Source organism: Gossypium hirsutum, chromosome A10 (assembly GCF_007990345.1).
Source record: "Gossypium hirsutum isolate 1008001.06 chromosome A10, Gossypium_hirsutum_v2.1, whole genome shotgun sequence".
Taxonomy (NCBI): domain Eukaryota; kingdom Viridiplantae; phylum Streptophyta; class Magnoliopsida; order Malvales; family Malvaceae; genus Gossypium; species Gossypium hirsutum.
Window position 1 is genome coordinate 104,966,181 of NC_053433.1, and position 19,980 is coordinate 104,986,160.

At 29.0% G+C, this 19,980-nt stretch overlaps 2 protein-coding genes across 3 annotated transcripts; one reads left to right on the top strand and one right to left on the bottom strand.

Annotated features, from left to right (window-relative positions):
* The first annotated feature begins 4,586 nt into the window (after nt 1–4,586).
* On the top strand, nt 4,587–9,543 carry LOC121207581 (probable ADP-ribosylation factor GTPase-activating protein AGD11). 2 transcript variants are annotated; one of them, XM_041077910.1, is made up of 11 exons: nt 4,587–4,868; nt 4,968–5,028; nt 5,117–5,236; nt 5,806–5,916; nt 6,285–6,369; nt 6,832–6,907; nt 7,601–7,764; nt 7,873–8,101; nt 8,401–8,517; nt 8,639–8,734; nt 9,034–9,543. In XM_041077910.1, exons 3-11 carry the CDS (start codon nt 5,194–5,196, stop codon nt 9,313–9,315), a joined length of 1,203 nt encoding a protein of 400 aa, XP_040933844.1. In that variant the 5' UTR covers nt 4,587–4,868; nt 4,968–5,028; nt 5,117–5,193; the 3' UTR covers nt 9,316–9,543. The 2 variants fall into 2 exon arrangements, with proteins under 2 accessions (XP_040933844.1, XP_040933843.1); XM_041077909.1 differs by having other exon boundaries at nt 4,721–4,868; nt 5,122–5,236.
* A 1,815-nt stretch (nt 9,544–11,358) lies between these two features.
* On the bottom strand, nt 11,359–12,882 carry LOC121207582 (uncharacterized protein At5g39865). Its single transcript, XM_041077911.1, has one exon. It carries the CDS (start codon nt 12,605–12,607, stop codon nt 11,786–11,788), a length of 822 nt encoding a protein of 273 aa, XP_040933845.1. The 5' UTR covers nt 12,608–12,882; the 3' UTR covers nt 11,359–11,785.
* Between the last annotated feature and the right edge of the window lie 7,098 nt (nt 12,883–19,980).

Here is a 19,980-nt window from a genome sequence, read left to right on the forward strand (position 1 = left end):
TGCATGTAATTTCCATGCTACATATCCATACTTGATCTATGTCATTTATTTGTGTTAATATATGTGATTAGGGATAGATTTAATTACGATATATGTAACGAAAGTTGCCTTGGTTATATGTTAGCATAATTAATGGACAAGATTGTTCAGAATACCTTTTGGATATGATAGTAAAATTTTGAGCTCATAAGGTTATATAATGACATGTAATTATTAAGTAATTAGTATATATATGTGTGGTCCAAGTGGAAGATTATTGGAAAATATAGACATCACATATATAATAAGGGTGATTACATGTTATTATTTACTATCATGATAGGTTAGCCCAAATTAAAAGTGATCTAATTTTGTTAGAGTTTTATTGAGCTTCAATTATTAAATAAAGTATGGGTCAAATATGTGTAGATACTCTAGTAATTGAGTTCTAATCAAATTGTAATTAATGATGGGCTAGTTAGGAATTAGAACTAATATGCCAATGTTATAAATATTAAGGTTATGGTCCCCAACTTACACACAAGATATCTTCTATAATATCACATCCCTAGAAAAGAGAGAGCAAATATTCTCTAAATATTTGTGTGCTAATTTGGAAGATCAAATCCCCAAGATCCGTAGATTTCAAGGAATTCATGGATTCAGGTACGCTTCCGCATCTAGTTTTATTCTTCATTTATTCTTGATGATTTGACATGATAGATCCTAATTTATTAAGTTTTATTTAAGATTTATTTTACAAATCTAACATAAATGTATTTAATTGTTAAGTTTCATTGTGATGACTAATAAAATTTATGTTTTAAATTTTTATATAATTAAGAAATTAAAAGTTAAAATATATAAAGATGCTTACAAAGTTAATAAAACATGTAAAAAGAAGTTATATAATTAAAAGATAGTGGATTATGTTAACTGTGTGAAAAATTTATTTATTAATAATTATAAATGGAGTGGTAAAATATATATACATGTCTGATCCTTCTATACACGATTGTTAAAGACAAGAGCAACATCATGAGTATATTTTTTTTTCTCAATTACATTATGTTTAATAAATTAAAAAATTAAGTGTTAAAAAAATAAATATTGAAAAATTAAATGTTGAATTTAAGTTATACAAATTGTTTAGTGTAGGCTTGTCTATGAGTTGGGCCACTCAGCTCGGCCTAAAGGCCCGTTCAAAAAGTGAAAGAGTTTGGGTAAAATTATAGTTCCGAAAATTGGACTTAGACAAAAAAATAAATTCATTTTTTTGCCAAAAAATGAGCCTTGGATAAGTTTTTTTTGGCCTGAGCCTAACCGAATTTGTAAAAAAAACACTTGCTACTTTTTACTATTTTTCGTTGTTTTACTATCATTTTGCTATTATATTACTATTATTTTGTTGTTATTATTTGGATATTGTATAACTCTTGTTTTATTATTAATTTTACTACTATTTTAGAGGTATTTGCTTGTTAAGTTGTACTTATCTTAATGTTATTTAAGTATATATTTTTTAATTTTTTCATTTCTTGGGAAACATTTATTTTGATGTTTTTAATGTATTTGATATATTATGTTTTTATACAAAAAAAATTAATACAAGCGGGTCGAGCTCGAGTTTTAGCATTTTATTCGGTTCATGCTTGGGGCAAAATTTTAGGCCCATTTTCGGCCTAAGTTGGACTTATAAATTGGGCCTAAAGTCCAAACTCTGTCCGGCACATGAATAACTCTAGTTTGGCGTATTACTTAAAATTAAATACTTATTATAATTAGATTGTTTTATAAAAGATTATATAATATTAATGAAATAGGTTAAAATAAAAAATAATTGAATTTATGGCTTTTTTATCTGTATAATACAAATAAAAAAAATTTAAATACTGAAATGGTATGTCAATACCATTATTTACCAAAATGGCATGTTTGAAACAATAACAAAGAGTGGAGGGGAAGAGATGGGCGGCACCAGTATTTTTTAGTGCAAAAATATAGTTTGACTGGTGGAGGATGAGAGATAAGCGGCACCAGATTGAAATATGATTACTTAAAATATTCAGGAACTTAATATGGAAATTTGCCATTTTAATTGACTGCTAAAAATAAGAGCTTTTGGGTGCTGCTTAGAGGCACTTAAACTTCAAAAAGGTTAAATTTCTTTATAAGCCTTTCTTATTTACCATTTTCTTTTATTCTCTTTCAACACAAAAAATAGAGAGGCTTATTACCAATTAGCTCAAAAAATTTTTTTTGTAAAAAATCTAATTCCAATTGGAAATAAATTTTATTTATTTTTTAAAAAATATTTTTTTGTTCAAATAATTATTGGAATAAAATTAAATAATAAATTCTTACTTGAAATTAGAGGATCTTTTTTAATTGATTATTTTATCACATTGTGATATTTTACATCGTTGAATGGGCTCATGCGAAAACAATTAGATGATGACAAAATTATCAAAGATTGGGATTCCTTAGTTCTTTTCAAGAGCGTATGAATAGTTCCGTGATTTTGACTAAACGATTGTTAAATCCTTACGTTAGAATAAATAGAATAAAACGAATTTTTATTGGTACGATCTGACCTATTGTCATAAATCAATCCTGAACCTGACGGATCATTTCTTTTTCTGATATAAAAAATATATTATTTCACTAAGTCGATTCTTAGGAAATCTCGAATCAAACCTTTTGTCCTTATTTCAACAAAGGAAGCATAGATCTCTTCAGCGGAAGAACTTTTATTGTCTTGGTCCCAACTTAACACTTTACAAGTCCGAACTAGTTGAATACTTGTGTCAAAAATGCTCCGAGTCGGTTTGTCATTTCCATAAATGATGTAATTGACAGCTCAAAGTTGCATATTATCTTTTTCCCGAAATAAATCCTAGGGGAAGAATGTTGCTAAATTTAAACTGTGTGGTATTTCATATAATAATTTTACAAAAAAATTTATTTGAATAGTGGAATAAAATAATTTAAACAAAAAAAGTTATTTTTCAAAAAATAAATAAAATTTATTTCTAGTTGGAACCGAATTTAAAAAAAAAATTTGTATAAAAAACTTTGAGCTAATTGATAATAAGCCTCTCTTTTCTTTTCTTTTTTGGTATTGAAAGAGAATAAAAGAAAATAGTAAATAAGAAGAGCCTATAAAGGAATTAAACTTTTTTAAGTTTGGTGCCACCTAAGGCGTCATCCTAATTTTTTTCGTTCAATTAAAATGGAAAACTTACATATTAGATCCCTAAATATTTTAAATTATCACATTTTAGTCTGGTGCAGTCTCTCTCTCATCCTTCACCAGTCAGATTATATTTTTGTACCAAACTGGTGCCGCCCATCTCTCCCTCTCCACCCTTAAAAAAATATTTTTTAAACACACATCATTTTGTAATGATGATTCAACGAATGTATCAGAAAAATTATGGATGCCGCTTATCTCTCTCCCTCCACCCATTATTATTGTTTCAAACATACAATTTTAGTAAATAATAGTATTGACATGCCATTTCAATATTTAATTTTTTATTTGCATTATATATGTAAAAAAGTCTGAATTTATTCTTTATTAAGTGCTATGTAGGTCTCTATCTACATATCATTTTTCACACTTTCTTGTTGAAAAAAATTTTATAGTAAATTTCATTGTGGGCTATCAAACCCGTTTAAAAAATCAAGTTTCTAAGAATATTAAATTTTATTTGATTGAATTTTTTCAACACTTTATCAAACATGATCTAAGTTAGTATCTAATTAATTCGTGACACTAACTCAATTAAAAATTTTATAATAAATACAAATATTTTAATAATTATATTGAAACGAGACACAAAAACCTTCGGAGCCCATTCTCAATTCCACCTAATTTTTTTAAAAAATATTTTTCTTAATAGGGTTGAAATTAGAAATGTTTATGGATCGAATCATGTTAGGTTCATGCTCAGCTTGTGTATAATATTAGCATACTTTGTGTTTGCTCAAGTCAAATCTGACCCAAAATATAAGCTTATAATATTAGCATCACTTATGTTTGTAAATGATTGACCCAAAACATGTTTTAAGCTCGTCTAAATGTATATTTTTTAATTTAATATTAAAAATATTTTTAATATTTACATTATGTTATGTTATTATATATTTAATTTTATATTATATAAAATACATTATATATAAAATAAAAGATATGATACAAAAGTATAAAACAAATCGAGTTAGGCTTCGAATGTGAAAATCTAAATCAATTCATATTTTAAATAGATCTTTTATTTGTCTAAACTTCGTATATTTGTTTTTAACTCTCTCATAAGATTTCAAACTTAATTAGATAATTCGACTTATCAACAGATGTACGGAATAACCATGGTTTAGGGGAAAAAAAAACTAACATGAAGATTGATAGGTTAAGATTTGAAAATTATACTTTCAAAAAATTTGAAAATTATATAAAAGCAAGTTATTTAAAAAAAATGAGGGGTGGTTCACGCGCACGAAATGCGCGTGAAAAAATTAGTATTCGTGCGTCTGGTAAGAAGACAACCGACAAAAAAAGGGCATTTAAGTTTTGAGTTGCCAGAATTACGACTTTGACTTTTCTGAGGGTATTATTCCTCAACATTCTATTATTAAAAATTAATATAATCTTTTTTATAAAATAATGAAAAAACGATAAAAAAATATTTAAATTCAGGTAATATTTTCCTTCTTTTCTTTTCTTTTTTTCTTCCCTTATCCATTTCTTTAATTCTTTTAGATTTGTTTTATTTTTACAGTAAAAACCAAATTAATTTCTTTTGAAAAATCTCGTTGTTCCAACTAAAACTTCTCTGTTTCCTATGCAAACTCCTTCAGTGACTTTGTAATTTGGTTTTCCCAACAATGTAAGAACAACCCTTTTTTTAAATTTTTGTTTTTAGCATTTTGTTTCAATTTTTTAAATACCATTATTTTATTTTTTAAAAATAATATATTTGATGCAGAAGAAAACTTTATCAAAGCTGATGATCTTCTTTTCAATAGAAAAAGCCAAATATTTAGAATGTAAGAACTTTTTTATTTCTTTTTTGTTTTTGGATTCTAATTATTGTATTTTGCTTCTTGTTTAATGGATGTTTTAATGTTATTTTAGTGCAGATTTAAAGAAGTCATAAATGGGATTTTCCAAATAATAGCAGTGATTAGGGTCTTCAAATTTGAAGGCTGGAGATGTCTACCCAACATGGAAATTCTGATACCAAACCACCTTCTGGTAATGATTCATGCAAACCATTTAAAGACAAAAGGGCTGTCTTGCTTCTTTTTATGTTGTTGTTGGTTTATTTTCAATAATTTCTTACTTTGAATGATTATGAAAAAAACAAGAAGGAATTTGAAAGCAATGAAAAACATTCATAACATCAGATCATCTAAATTGTTGCCAAGGCAATGGATTTGGCTTATGTTGGAAACCATGTTGGCTTATGTTTTACCTGAGTTTGGGGGGAAAATGAAAACAAAACATTTTAGCTCCATATGTTGAATAATAGGTTAGATTCTTGAATTTCTCTAATCGTCCGTTGCCGATGATTGTGCTTATTGATGGTGATCTTCTATTTCTGGATCGATTTTGGCGAGTAATGATACCTTTGGTTGAACCGAAGCCAAGAGTCCTTCCACATATATTTTTTATGTTTTGTGAGCTTGTGATTAATTGTTTCCTTACTATGACATGTTGAACTTCCTTTAGCGGTTCCCCTATTAGTATTTCAATGACATTTGGCCGGGAACTTGGATTTTTCTGATAATATGTTTGGTTTATTCATTGTGTTGCACATGTAGGATCCGGTTCTCGCTTATATGATCTCCTATGTGCGGAACAGCCATATTGGAATCGACCAAGTGATGCAGATAGTACCCCTTGGAATTTTAGGGAGTTGTGGAAATCTTCCGGTATGATGGCCTTTAACTCAAATGTTACGCTTGAAGCATTACGAATGGAAAATGAAAAATAGCAATTGCAAAATGAAATGCGTCAAAGGGCATAGAACCTAATTCCAGCACGCTACACTATGTTGGTCCCTAACATGGATGCCTTTCCAGTGCTTATATACTTACAGAACCCTGTGTTGTAGTTTTGTGAAAGCACTCGTGTTTGCCTTTGTGCATTTGGATTAATTCTTTGGTTTATCCCTTTGAGGACCTCAGTCCGTGTTCGAATACGGAACCTATAGTAGCAGTAGTATCTCATTTGATTTCCCGTACAGCTATATAATTTTATCCTGATTTCTAAATTTTAACTTCTACTGTTCATTAAATAGGTGCAAAAGAGAGGCTGGAGAAATTGTTGAAAGAGTCTGGGAACGGTGTTTGTGCAGATTGCGGGACCCCAGATCCAAAATGGGTGTAAGTGAAGTACTTTGATTTATTATAAAGTTTGATTTGTTCGTTTTTAGGAAATAATTTGGATTTCTCGAGACTTAAGCTTCGGTATCTTTCTTTATGGAACTCCATTTCAAGTTTAATACTCTTTTCTTGAGTGACATGAATGCGTCTCCCAACTTTCCGGGGGTGAATTCATGTACTGAAACTGAATTCATACTTTTGAGCATATTGGTATTGGACAGGTAGCATTTCCATATCCGACACTTATCCTGAGTCCATGCCACATATGTCTATGCTCTATTTAGTAAATACTTTTTATCTCTCTTTTTCCATTGAAGTTTGTCCCAATATCTGTAATAGTGGCAGTAATTCATTTGTTAGCCCCTTTTCAGGTGTTTTTCCATTTTGTTTGTGCTTAAGTTTGGTATATTAAATCGACCTTTCCTTCTTTTTTACTTTGTTTTTCCTTTTCTTGCATATCAGATCATTAACACTTGGAGTTTTTATTTGTATTAAATGCTCTGGTGTTCATAGAAGCCTCGGAGTACATATATCAAAGGTATGGTTCTTGGATTTGGCTCATATTTTACTTGATTGAAGTTCTAAAGGATTGTATTACATTGTGTATTTAGTGAGACTTCTTAAAACTTATTCTAAGTAGAAATTACTTCTTTAAATACGATAGTCAAAGGATTCTACTGGTATAAAACCTTGATTTAGTTGCATTAAAACATCATGAATCAGCCATCCCTATGTCTGCTATGTACAGTCATTGTCATTGCAGAACACAAAAAGCCAAGAATCAAAATTATTTCATATTATTTGGACTTGCACATAGTAACCATCTTTGGTAACTGGAAGTTGCCACATAAAATTACCGGCCTTGCTGTATTAGTAATTTTTTTCTCATGGATACTCTGCATTTAAGTTTGCCAAATAGAGGCTATTCAATCAGTCCGTGGTCATTGATCTGTAATATGCTGTAGTGTTTTGATTATCTAAGTTACTCCGACTCTTCATTTTTGCTTGAAGTATCCATGTTTAACCCATGCCCTGACATGGTATGGGGATATGACATCCAAGAATCTTCAAATACATAGAAAGAATTGAAAAAAAAATGAAAATAACTGTGTCAGGTGCATACCTATACCCTACACTTACATCCGAATCCAAGTTACGTAGATGGTTACAGTGTTCTGTCCAGACATGCACTTATCTGCTAATTTTCTAATTTGAAATGCAATTATGCTAGGTTTTATCAGTGAAACTCGATGAATGGACAGACGAACAAGTTGATGTTCTGGTAAATTTGGGTGGCAATAATGTAGCAAACAATAAATATGAAGCTCTCATTCCTGAAAACCTCAAAAAGCCGACACCAGATTCATCCAATGAGGAGCGTGCCGATTTCATTAGGTAATGCCAAAATTAACTTGCCAATACCTTCTTTCTTTTTCTGGCTAGACCACTTAATTCGTTTTTCTTAATTCGTTTTTCTGAGTATTTTATTTCTTGAATGCTTAGGAGAAAATACGAGATTATGCAATTTTTTGATGGCAATAAACATGACCCCCATTCTCATCAACGGACTTCGTCTTCCTCCTCACAGGGTTCTTTGTCCAACCTGTTCAGTCAAGATAAAAGACAGTATGAGAAACAGCCGACCAGACATCGTATTGGGCAAAAATTTAGAAACAGCTGGGGAAGAAGAGACAGTGATAATCACAAGTCTGTAAGGAAGAGCAACTCATTGGTAATTATTACCTTTTCTTTTACCAATGCTTATTTTAATTTTCCGATTCCAGAAGCACTTCTTTCCGCAAGAACTAACTAGTTGGTGCGTATTGGGGTAAGAAAAATTGATATCTCTAAATCTGATACAATCTTCTATGCCTCATATCCTTCCAAATTAACTGGACTGGTACTACAGCACGGTTATTTCATGTTAGCTTTCTGGGAATATTAGTATGATCATAGAAAAGCCTTCAATGAAGTTATTTCTGCAAATTAACTGTGTTAATGTTATTTTTTCTTTAAATGTACTGTTTATAGGCAGGTATGGTTGAATTCATTGGGATGATTAAGGTGAATGTTGTTAAAGGCACCAACCTAGCTGTCCGGGATATGGTTACCAGCGATCCGTACGTCATGCTCACGTTGGGTCAACAAGTATGCTTTTATCTTTTTCACAAATTTGATGATGTTATTAAATCTTGAACTGAAACGGACAAATCTAGTGAAGCAAGTTGTCGTAAATGATCTGAATTCTTAGTAATCTCTTTTCTTGCAGTCAGTCAAGACCCGAGTCATAAAGAACAACCTAAATCCAGTCTGGAACGAAAGCCTAATGTTGTCAATTCCAGATAGCATTCCTCCTTTGAAAGTGGTGAGTTGGATTTTTTTAACACAAAAGCACGAAATGACTATACTTTGCAACGCAAGTTTTATTACACTGGTAGTACTATGTTTGCCTGTAAATCATTAAGAATATCTTTACTCGACCAAATGAACTTCTAGAGAAAATGATTAAATCTCTACCAAGACATTATAATTATAAGTTCCTGCTTTTGTCCAGGAATGAAACGTTTTCTGGTTAGATAGTGGTAATTTGCCTTTATGTTGTTCTAACTTTTTGTTTTTCTCTAATTACTCATATTTAACGCATTTCCGGACCTTTATATGCAGATTGTGTATGATAAAGATACTTTTTCACATGACGATTTTATGGGGGAAGCAGAGATTGACATTCAACCGCTTGTTGCTGCGGCAAAAGCCCATGAGCGTTCAGAGATTCAGGAATCAATGCAGCTAGGGAAATGGGTTGCGAGCAAAGACAACACCCTAGAAAAAGACGGTATAATTACCGTGACAGATGGGAAAGTAAAACAGGATATCTCTCTTCGGCTACAAAAGGTGGAGAGAGGGGTGCTTGAGATTGAGCTCGAATGCGTTCCGCTTACTCAATAGCTTGTAAAAGGGAGGAAAAATAGTCAGGTTCATATCAGAATGTCCGAAAATATGCTTGTTATGACCACTTTGAATGGATACGTGTAATTTTAGGAAAACATCATCATAGAAGGTTTTAAACATGGCTTGGTGATGATAAAGCAGCAGGCAAAACCTCATTTTATAGTGTGAAACAATGATGTGTATAATTTTGTAGCACTTAGTTGTACTCCTCAGCTTTCTTCTTTATAATGGTTCTTTCTGTTCTTTACTAGAACTCAAATATGAGCGGCATATACTAGTATGTTTGGTCTTTTCATATATTCAGAGGATCGTATCTCATACTTGTATCCGAATGTGTTGGAAGAACATAAGCCTCTCCAAATATTCCAACGGAGCAAATATAGTGAGAGTTATGCCTAAAATATGTATTGAATATAAATGCCAAAATATGGAGAATGGTTCTTTCTGTTCTTTACTCAGACTCGAATTTGAACAGAAGTTAATTATGTTTTAGTCTTTTCATATATTTCGAAGGAATATCTCATACCTACTTTCGAATAATGAAAATGGAGAACCGGAACAACATAAGCCTCTGATACTCCAATGGAACTAATATATTTCAAGGATTATAGTCGTGCCTAAATTGGATGTAAATGGCAAAATTTGGGGATTTTAGAGAAAATATAGTCCGGGTAACATAGGTGCATTTCCATGGCAACCATCCTAATGGTGAATGTACTCCCAATGTTGGAATGCAGGAAAATGGAGGCGTAAAATGGTGCGGTTTCTGAAAGATAATCCCAGTGTTCTCGTTAATTTAATAGCTAGAGTATCAGTTGCTCTTTCATGCATGCTCTTAAGGATAGCAAGTGGTCACCTAAATGTTAGTAACTTCATGTATACAATGCTCTCTCTTCATTGATTCATACCTGGAATATTCTACTGATGGAAAAGAGAGGATTGAAGATGAAGTGATTAGTGCCTACTCCAAGCCTAAGGAGTTTTGATGGTGACTGCTCACCTGAATTATGATGGAGATGGATTGTCCCGGCCAAACTAAGGGGAAGGGAATTAGGCCAGAAGCATCCCAAATTTAGGTCTACCTTCAGAAAATGGAAAGCTATTGTTTACAGGCACAGATAAGTGTAGAGAGTCTTTGCATTGTGTGGCCAAAAAAAAAAGTCCTTGTAGTATCTTATTTCCACACAGATACTTCAAGTGAACTGAAAAGTCGGAACTAACATAGCTGGAAAATAAAACAGTAAATAATCCTTGACATAACAGCCCTGATATCGATCAGTAATCAAGAGTTAAAACATGCAGGAGATAAAGTACAATATAACTTGGGCAAAAACTAAGAACAGTCTTTTAGGTAGAACAGATTTGTCATGAAAACACAACCCAGAAAATCCTAGAAACCAAATTTAAAGGAAATACTTCATAGACCAACACAACTACAGTTTAGCACTAATCATGTAACTCATGGCTCTTAAACATATTAAAAATTTGCCTCACAAGAAAGGGATAGAATGAATATAACAATATAGAAGTATTATCCAATGATATGTTTCTATGACTCTTCAATTTTCTTAAGTACCCCGTATAAGATATAAGATTATGAGCCTCCAAGTACAGAAAAACTTGGAAACAATAAGCATACCCATACTGTCACAACCAAGTCGAAGTAACATAGTAATTTGCTAACACTTTTACAGACTCCAAAATCCAAAATATTCCACCCTTTCGAGCATCTCTAAATTCTTAGCATATCAATATAGAGGCACAAGGACTGAAATGCATTGATAGAAAATTGGTACAAAGTAAAGTAGTTAGGCTATCAAATCAATGAATGCTTAAAGATAGTTGACATTTGTAGAATCTAGACATCAATCTGTCTAAAATCTCACAATCTATGCACTCAACACACAAAGCAGCTTTTGCTTACAGTTCACTCATTCCTTAAAGTAGGAATAATTCCAGAGCAATAAGCGATTAGGTTACAAATCCAGATATATATGCATTGCAGCTTCTTTGATTACAAAGTGAATTCAAGAAAAGAAGTAAAGCATAAATAATATTCTATTCTTATTATAATCTATCACAAAAATATGTGAGTCCATTACATTAAGATAGCACTAAATATTTACAATATCATATGGGAGAGAGAAATTTCGGATCTCCTCCGTAATTGAAATGCCAGAACCAAATAGGGCATTTTGATTTTGCATTACAATATTATTTGTCAACATCCAGTTGAACATGACAAACGAACGATCATCAGCTCTCTGCCAACAAAACGTTTCATGCCAAACACAATAGACCATTAAACACGACATCTACATTAACAAGCTTCTAAATCTGCTACCGAAAGGGCTCATACCGGTACACTAGACCATTAAACACAACATCTACATTCGTTAACACCTACATTCGTTAACGAAAATGAAAACTTCTAAATATACCTTAGCACCATGCAAGTACCAAAGCTTTAAGAGCAGCAATCTGGGCAACGAATCAAGCCATTCTCATTGCATTCCAAGCATCTTTTAGGCAACTCTTCATCTTCGTCAAACACTTTTCGACTCCCACTACAGTTCCAACAAGGCACAAACCTGACATCCCCACAACCTTGACAAACAAACCCAGGTTGTCTCCTTGGGAACCCATCAAGAATCTTAGCCAATTCCCCAACTTCAAACATGCTTTTAATCACATCAGCACCACCGACGTACTTGCCCTTTATAAAAACCTGAGGCAAACTCACTGTCTTCTCCTTCAAAACGCTTTGCAACTCTTTCTTGTAAGCTGCATCCATGGAGATATCTCTCTCATCGACCCAAACTCTGAACCCTCTAAATATCATCTTAACAGCATAACAATCCTCGTAAGTCCTTCGAATCCCTCGCAAACTAGTTAAATAAACAACAATTCGATCTTCAGTTCCCGGTAACCTTATCGGAGAGTTATTAAAGCTCAAAGAAAACGAGGACGAATACGCAATCGATTTCGAGGGTCTCAAAACAACTTTGGGAGAAGTTTCTTTAGGACTGGCTAAGTTCGATGGTGAAGACGAAGACTTAGCGGATTCGAACAAATTGCAAAGCTTTTTAACTTTACCTTTGACGGAATCGAAGGAATTGTAAAACCTCGAAATGGAAGCTGCTCGATTGAGAGACGAAGGGCTGTTGAGAAGGAGATGGAATTTGGGGGAATTCGACTCAGCTGCCGCCGTAGAGTTCATCGTGAACGAACGATTGAAGAACAACGACCCAGATGATGATTTCGCCTTGCTGTCTTCCATTTCTGCCATCGACCCAGATAAAAAAAATTGCAAATTAACGGAAAAATTCAAACTTTTCCGGAAAAAAAAATCAAGGTTATTGGGAATTGTAATTTGGGTTCTTCTTGATTTCGTTGATAAAACAACTAAAATATAGAATCCGTTTCAATCGGTTGAAAGAAGATGAAGGCTTCTTCTTGTTAGCTTTTTTTTTTTTAATTGTTTATTTGGAGAATGGTAACTGAAGAAAGAAGAGAGCTTTGCTTTTTTGTAGGCGTAGCAGCAAAGCAAGAAATATTTCTTGTTTCTATGTTGTTTAATTTTAAATTTACAAAATAATTTATTAAATTTTTTTTTTGGAAAGTTCTAATTAAATAAATTTTTATTTTTACAGTAAATGATTTTTTTCAAAAATCTGCTGAAAAACAATATTTTTCAAAAAAAATTGAATTTAAAATAATATTCAGGTATATTTATTTAGTCCTTCTTACGTCATTCATCGTTATAAGTAATTTTTTTTTAAAAATTTTATGTGATAAAAAAAGGGTCAGATAAGATATCATTTTAAAAACAATATTTTTTTAAAAATAATTGATGGAAAAATAAAAATCTTTGTCAAGAAAAAAAAAAGAATTCCTGATAAAAAGGAATTTTTATTAAAAAGCTTTTTCTTAATTAATTTAATTAATAAATTATTATATTAATATATGAAAGAGAAAACTTACTGTGTAGGTGAACAGGAAATGAGGTAGAAGCTGTCTCTTTTGAACGACGCGGTTTTTGGGCTTTTGCCTTTCTTTGAAGGGTGTGATTTATGGAACAAAATGATTTGTCTATTTATATATATATATTCACAATAAACTCACGTGTATAACACTTGCCACTACAAAATAACTCATTTCCTTATTCGTTCTTTAAAAAAAATAATTGCCTAATAATAATAGTCATAAAAATGGTAAATATAAATTATTTACAGTGTGCTCTCTCAGTTTCATCCCACTGTTTCTCTTTTTTTTTTTCACAATTTTACTGTGTGCTTGAAATTACTGCCCACAATCAATAAATTCAAAATGAAAAGGAAAATATATAGAGAAATAAAATAAATGTAATTATAAACAAAAATATTTAATTTTTAAAAAAAAAATTGTTAGAATTGAGCATATCTAAAATAAAAAAATGGAAATAAAAGTTTTGGATAAAATTATCTAAAAATAATCCAAATTGTTTAAATGAGTAAGTTCCAATTTAGTTAGTAAGATTAATAATATGCATTTTTTCCATTTTCTTTAATTTAATTTTGTAGAGCTGTTCACCGTATATGCTTCACCAAAAAAAACTCATTAATTTAGTTAGTAGAATGACTATTTTCCATCGTAATCTATAAAAAGTAATCCTTTTAAATTAAAAATACGAAAGGAGAGAAAATAAAAAAGATACATATATTAATTCAAAATTATGCATTTTTCAAATATTTTATTTTCTTTCTTTTTATTTTTCAACTCTACAAAACATAAAGAAAAATTATATTTTCTATCATTTTAATTTTTTACCTTTCCGATTTTTTATGTTTTCATTTTTCTTTTCACTCTATCAAATAAAATCTATATCTCAAATTTAATATAATAAAGAGATCGGAATAACAACATTATCTTTTAAATCAAAACAAATTTTGAAGAAAAAAAATAAAACAATCCAAAAAAAAATTATTATTATTATTATTTATTATTTCGATTTAAACTGTAAATGATCCGTTATAATAAAATAAGAAATAATTCAAAAAATATTCCCTTTATCCAAAGTCCAAAGTAATCATAAACAAATGAGACATGACACCCTAACCAAAGAAATTATGACCTAACTTTTGGTTCGTCGACTAATTAAACCTTACTCTCTCTTTTTTCTTTTAATATAAATAAAACAATTAAAAGTTTTAGAAGTAAAAAAATTGTAACCTAATATTGAAAATATTTCGAAAATAATTTTAATTCAGTCAACTTGATCCATAGTGACCAAATTAAATTGAAATGTCCTAATAATGAACTTGATAAAATTATTAAATATTATTTAAAATTGATATTAAATCAACATGACTTCATCAAAAAAATTCAACCATTATTTTCTTAATGAATTACTGTACCATTACGTTAACAATTCAAATTATGTTAAAATTTTGAATGGTTTAACTTTTTTAATATATATTTTAAAAAGAACTAATGTTTGGCTTTTAATGACTCTATTTCAAAGTCAAGGAAGTGGATAGGAGCTGGTGGGCGGATTAAAGTTTTGATTAAGTTATAAGCTAAAATCATTACTTCAATTTTAAATTTTTGTTCAATTTTTTATTTCCGGTCTAATGATAAATTTAATAACTAATATTTGCATATTTTGTCAAAATGGTCCGAATTATATTTTTAGCTCTTTTTAGCTATCAATCTTTGCTCTCTCTTTTTAATTTGTTTTTCTAACAGATCTAATGAATAAATTTAAGGTTTCAATTTTTATTTTCTTTCAAAAAGTTTTAATCTTTCATACATTTGTTTATTTTGTTTAAAATAAGAGTCTTTTTTTAATTTAATGTATTATTTATTTATTTTATTATTTTTTAATGTAATTATATTATTAGATTATCTAAGTAATAAATTATATCTCATTAAAAATATTCTACATATAAAATTCCGCATCATCCCATCAACTTTTTTAACAGTGTTTTCATTCAATCTGTTAGAAAAAGGATATTGAAAAAAAAAAGAACAAAGCTTGATGGCAAAGAAAGACTCAAAATACAATTAAGACCATTTTGACAAAACATGCAAACATTAGTAGTCAAATTTATGATTAAGCCTTTTTATTCCTTTTCATTATGGTTTATTTTTTTTTATTTAATCCATTTATTTTTTTACATGAAAATCAATATTTTGTGTTCTTTTTACATTTATATTAAGACAATAAAATTAGTTGATTGAGCCTTAATTTAGCTGACACTGTTAATTAGGAAAATATGAGTTCAAATGCTTAAGTACGTTTTTTTTTTGATTTAAGAGTTGAGAGATTATAAATAAAAATAAACATTGATAAAATGCGTAAGAGTGCAAAAAGTCCTCAATTTTTTTTCGAAAAAAGCAATTAAGTCATTGCTTTTTTTTTTGCACTTATTTAGATATTTAAACTTTCAAAATGTATCAAAAAGAACCTCAAACATTAAAAAAAAAGAAGCAATTAAGCCCCTACATTTTTTGCACTCAATTAGATACTTAAGCTTTCAAAATGCATAAAAAAGACCCTCAATTTTTTTCAAAAAAAAAAGAAATTAAGCCCCTACTTTTATTAAAAATTATAAAAAAAATTAAAATCAATAAAAGCTATAAGTATTATTATATTTTAATAAAAAATAAAATATTAAAAATTTATTAGAAATTAGAAAAATATATAAAAATCATTAAAAAATATAAAAATTGTAAAATTTTATAAAAATCGTAAAAAATTATAAAATATATAGAAATATAAAAATTTTAAAATTTTAAAAAGTCGTAAGAAAATTATATAAAATGTAAAAAAATATAAATTTCGTAAAAAAATTTATAAAAATTATCGTAACAAAAGAAGTATTTTATAATTTTTCTATAAATTTTATAATTTTTTATTTTTTATTATTTTTCGCCACATGTCACACTGTGTTGCGACACATGATGACTATAATTGAAAAAACTAGGGGTCGTTATTTTTATATGATTTTTTTACAATTTTTATAAAAAATTCTAATTTTTAATAAAATTCTAATTTTTTATATTTTTCTAAAATTTATATTTTTATTATTTTTAATAAGAGCAGGGCTTAATTTCTTTTTGAAAAATTTTGAGGGTCTTTTTGATGAATTTTGAAAGTTCAAGTATCCAATTGAACGAAAAAAATCAGGGGCTTAATTGCTTTTTTTAAAGAAGTTTGATGGCTTTTTTGGTGCATTTTGAAAGTTCAAGTGATTAATTGAGTGCAAAAAAAAGGTTTTTTTGAAAAAATTTAAAGACTTTTTACACCCTTAAACCTTTATAAAAAATATATATAAATAGATTTATTCAATTTATTTTATGTACATTAATCAAATTTATAAAAAAATATTTTATTAAAACCTCGAACTCCCCTTTTTTATCGGTTTAATGGACTTAAACGATCAAATTTATGATATTTATAGTTTAATAAATTTACCAAATTAAATTAATCTAATCTCATTTTATAAATAAACACAATTTAAAGCGACAAATTTTGGTTGTAATGATAGTATATACATTAATAAAACTCATTTATAAAATATAGTTTTTTTTAAATAATTTCATTTAGGTGATTATCATATCAACTCTTTTTGACACATCACCAAATTCATAAATAGGAGGATACTTGAACCCACGTCTTCATGTATTAACAACAATGTTCATACCAATCGAGTTAAAACTCAATCGATAATTTATAAAATATTAAGAAATATTGTCACAATGGTGCAGTGGTATGATTTAGTTACATTTCTCATCTTCTTATCTTATATTTTATCATATTCAAATAAAATACCTAATTATATGTTGTTGATAGGAATCACAACATATCAAAATCTGAATATAATGTAGAAATATGATATTTATGTATTAATTATGCTCACAAATAAAAGTATATTAAACCAATATATTATATTTGATTTATTAAATTTAGGTAAAAAATAGCAGAAATATATTCACAGAAGATCATGATTGCATTCAAATATAACTCATGACATCTTCTATATTAAAAAATTTGGGGGCAAAATTTATATTTTTAGCCACCATAATTTGGTTTTATTGAAACATTTATATTTTAAAAATTAATTGGATCTTTAATATTTCAATTAGGTACAAAAATTATATCAAAACAATGTTTTTATAATTGAATCAATGGTTGAGCTGTTAGGTTATTAGTTTTTGGTTTGACTAGTTAGTTCGGTTTGATTAAATAAATTATTTAAAAAATCATAAAAATAAAAATAAAAATTTAGCTCGGTTCAATTTGTACAGATTCGGAAGTCAACCTATTCAACTTCTTTATCCAAACCAGTATACCGATAGTTTAGTCCAGTTACAACAACCTTGTATCAAAGAGGAAGTCTACATGACAATGCTTTTTTTAAACCGGACCGGTTTAATTAAAAAATATTGAATATTTTAATTTTAATTTTTTTATTCAACCGGTTTTAAAGTGGTTTAACTGGTTCATACTAATTCCTGATCTAACTTATTCAATCACTTTTTAAACCGGTCTCCCGATTGGTTCCCGATCCGACCAATCCGATCCGTTTCAAACAAAATTGTTACATGATACAAGTAAAATTTTGAAATAAATTTAGTATAAAATCTACATTTTAGTTAAAAATTTTGATGATCACAAAATTTATTTTGCAATTTTTTGAACCTCGAGAAATTATAAGGAAGGCAACACATGGAGAATTGTGTAAAATTATTACACGGTACATAACACGTTTTTATAATCTTCAACATATATTTGTTTACAATTAGTTTAATACGACATAGGTATTTTAATATTTTAAAGCTTCCTAATAATGACAACTTTTTAACTAAGTAGTTTTATTTTAATTTTGTTTATATTATATATATCGTATTATTATTTATTTTAAATTATATGTTTTATTATTTAATAGATGTTATTTTTACATACATATATATATTTTAATATATAATTTTCACGTGCATACATTATTAATTATCTTTTTAAGTCAAATTAGTTAAATTAGTATAACTACGGAAAATCCATTATTCATTAAAATTTAGAGAGAGGTTAAACGTCTATCGATAGTAATTTTGTGCTTTTAATGTATCTATTTTTTTGGCTAATTTTTTCATAGAATACTATTAAACTTATTATTTATTGCTTAAATCTTATCAAGGATGAAATTAAAGTGCCAAAATTGGAAATCAAGCAAAATGGGTTAAATTGGAACAAGAAGTAAGAAAATGGGCCGAATTGAAAAAATTGTAGAATTAGTGACTGATTAAATCACATTTTGAAGTTGTCAAATTCTATAAATAGAAAAAAAGTTGATTTTAGTTGATATATTCTTAGGATTCGTCATGCTAAATTTAGCATATGAAAAGTATATAAATACCTTATATTGGTGCCATGAAAAAAACAGAATTAATGGAATTAAATACAATTGTTTTCTTTTATTTCATCTAAGGTCCGTAGCTTTTGAGCTTGTTGTCAATTGGAAGCCTTTTCTCCTTTTCCCCTATCATAATTACACTTAAATCCACTTTTAAACCCCAGTTGAGCATGATTAATTTAATGCTCAACAAAACCTTATTTAGCCTTAGGTTGGTTATCATTCTTATTAAAAATCGTGAGATATAAACTCGCACTAAAACCTTTCAATGCGGTATCATTATCTCTTCAGAATATGAGATAGTCATAATTGTCCCTTAAAGTTAATTCAATTTCAATTTAAAAAGAGCGCGTTGGGTTGAAGTTATTTGACTCGCTCGTATAGTTGGGAAAACGAGACGGTTGTTTGCCGAGTTTGAATTCTTGCAAATAAGTTGGCGTGTTCAATTGGAAAAAGCAAGTTGGATTCCATCAAGGAAGATAGTGATCGAATTTAAATGACTCAGGTGGTTGAGGTTGTTAATTCAAGTTGGGGCTTTTTTAGATTGCAAGGCTGTCGGGATCTTAAATTGCAGACATGTGTCGCATGATTAGATAATCGATAAGAGTTAGTTTGCAGGTTGTATCAAAACCAACTACACAAGGAAAAGTTGGCTATTGGGGATCCTTAATTTTATTTTGCAATCATAATTCTATTTTTTTATTTTATATTTGTTTTATTTTATTTTTTTATCAACTAAAATCCCCATTTTATTTTTTTAGCTCTATAACGCACAAGTCATGGGCACAACAGTTGCCTAGACTTAGGAATTTGACTATGTAAATAGGAAAATTAGGAGAACCAATCCTATAGGATTGACCGTACTACTTTATACTACTGGTTAATTAAGTTAGAGCGTAGGAAATTATATTTGGTGGTCAACACCCATCATCTATTGATTAAATGTTTATTTTTCCCAAAAGATACCAAATGAAATTTAGAGGCAGATTATTAGGGTTAGTTTAGCAATATTTTTAAGAAGTACCTTTGGGACAAAAAGCTCTTTTGAGATAAAAACATTCCAAAACAAACACTTTTGAAAGAAAAATACTTTTCAAATGCCAAAATTTGATCAAACGCAGAAGCAAAAAAATTTGAGCTTTTGCTGCAACTAAAATCACTTTTAAGGTGTCGAATTACTTTTACGCACACACCAACAAATTTTTTTTTTATTACTACACACCAACTAAAATAACTTTTTCTCTAGTTATTTTAACTTCTGCAACAA

Excerpts from the sequence above, each read along its gene's own strand:
- LOC121207581 (XM_041077910.1), top strand. The coding sequence starts at position 5,194 with ATGTCTACCCAACATGGAAATTCTGATACCAAACCACCTTCTG. Across the intron at positions 5,237-5,805 it reads TGATACCAAACCACCTTCTG|GATCCGGTTCTCGCTTATAT; the intron begins GTAATGATTCAT and ends TTGCACATGTAG. Across the intron at positions 5,917-6,284 it reads GGAGTTGTGGAAATCTTCCG|GTGCAAAAGAGAGGCTGGAG; the intron begins GTATGATGGCCT and ends TTCATTAAATAG.
- LOC121207582 (XM_041077911.1), bottom strand. The coding sequence starts at position 12,607 with ATGGCAGAAATGGAAGACAGCAAGGCGAAATCATCATCTGGGTCGTTG.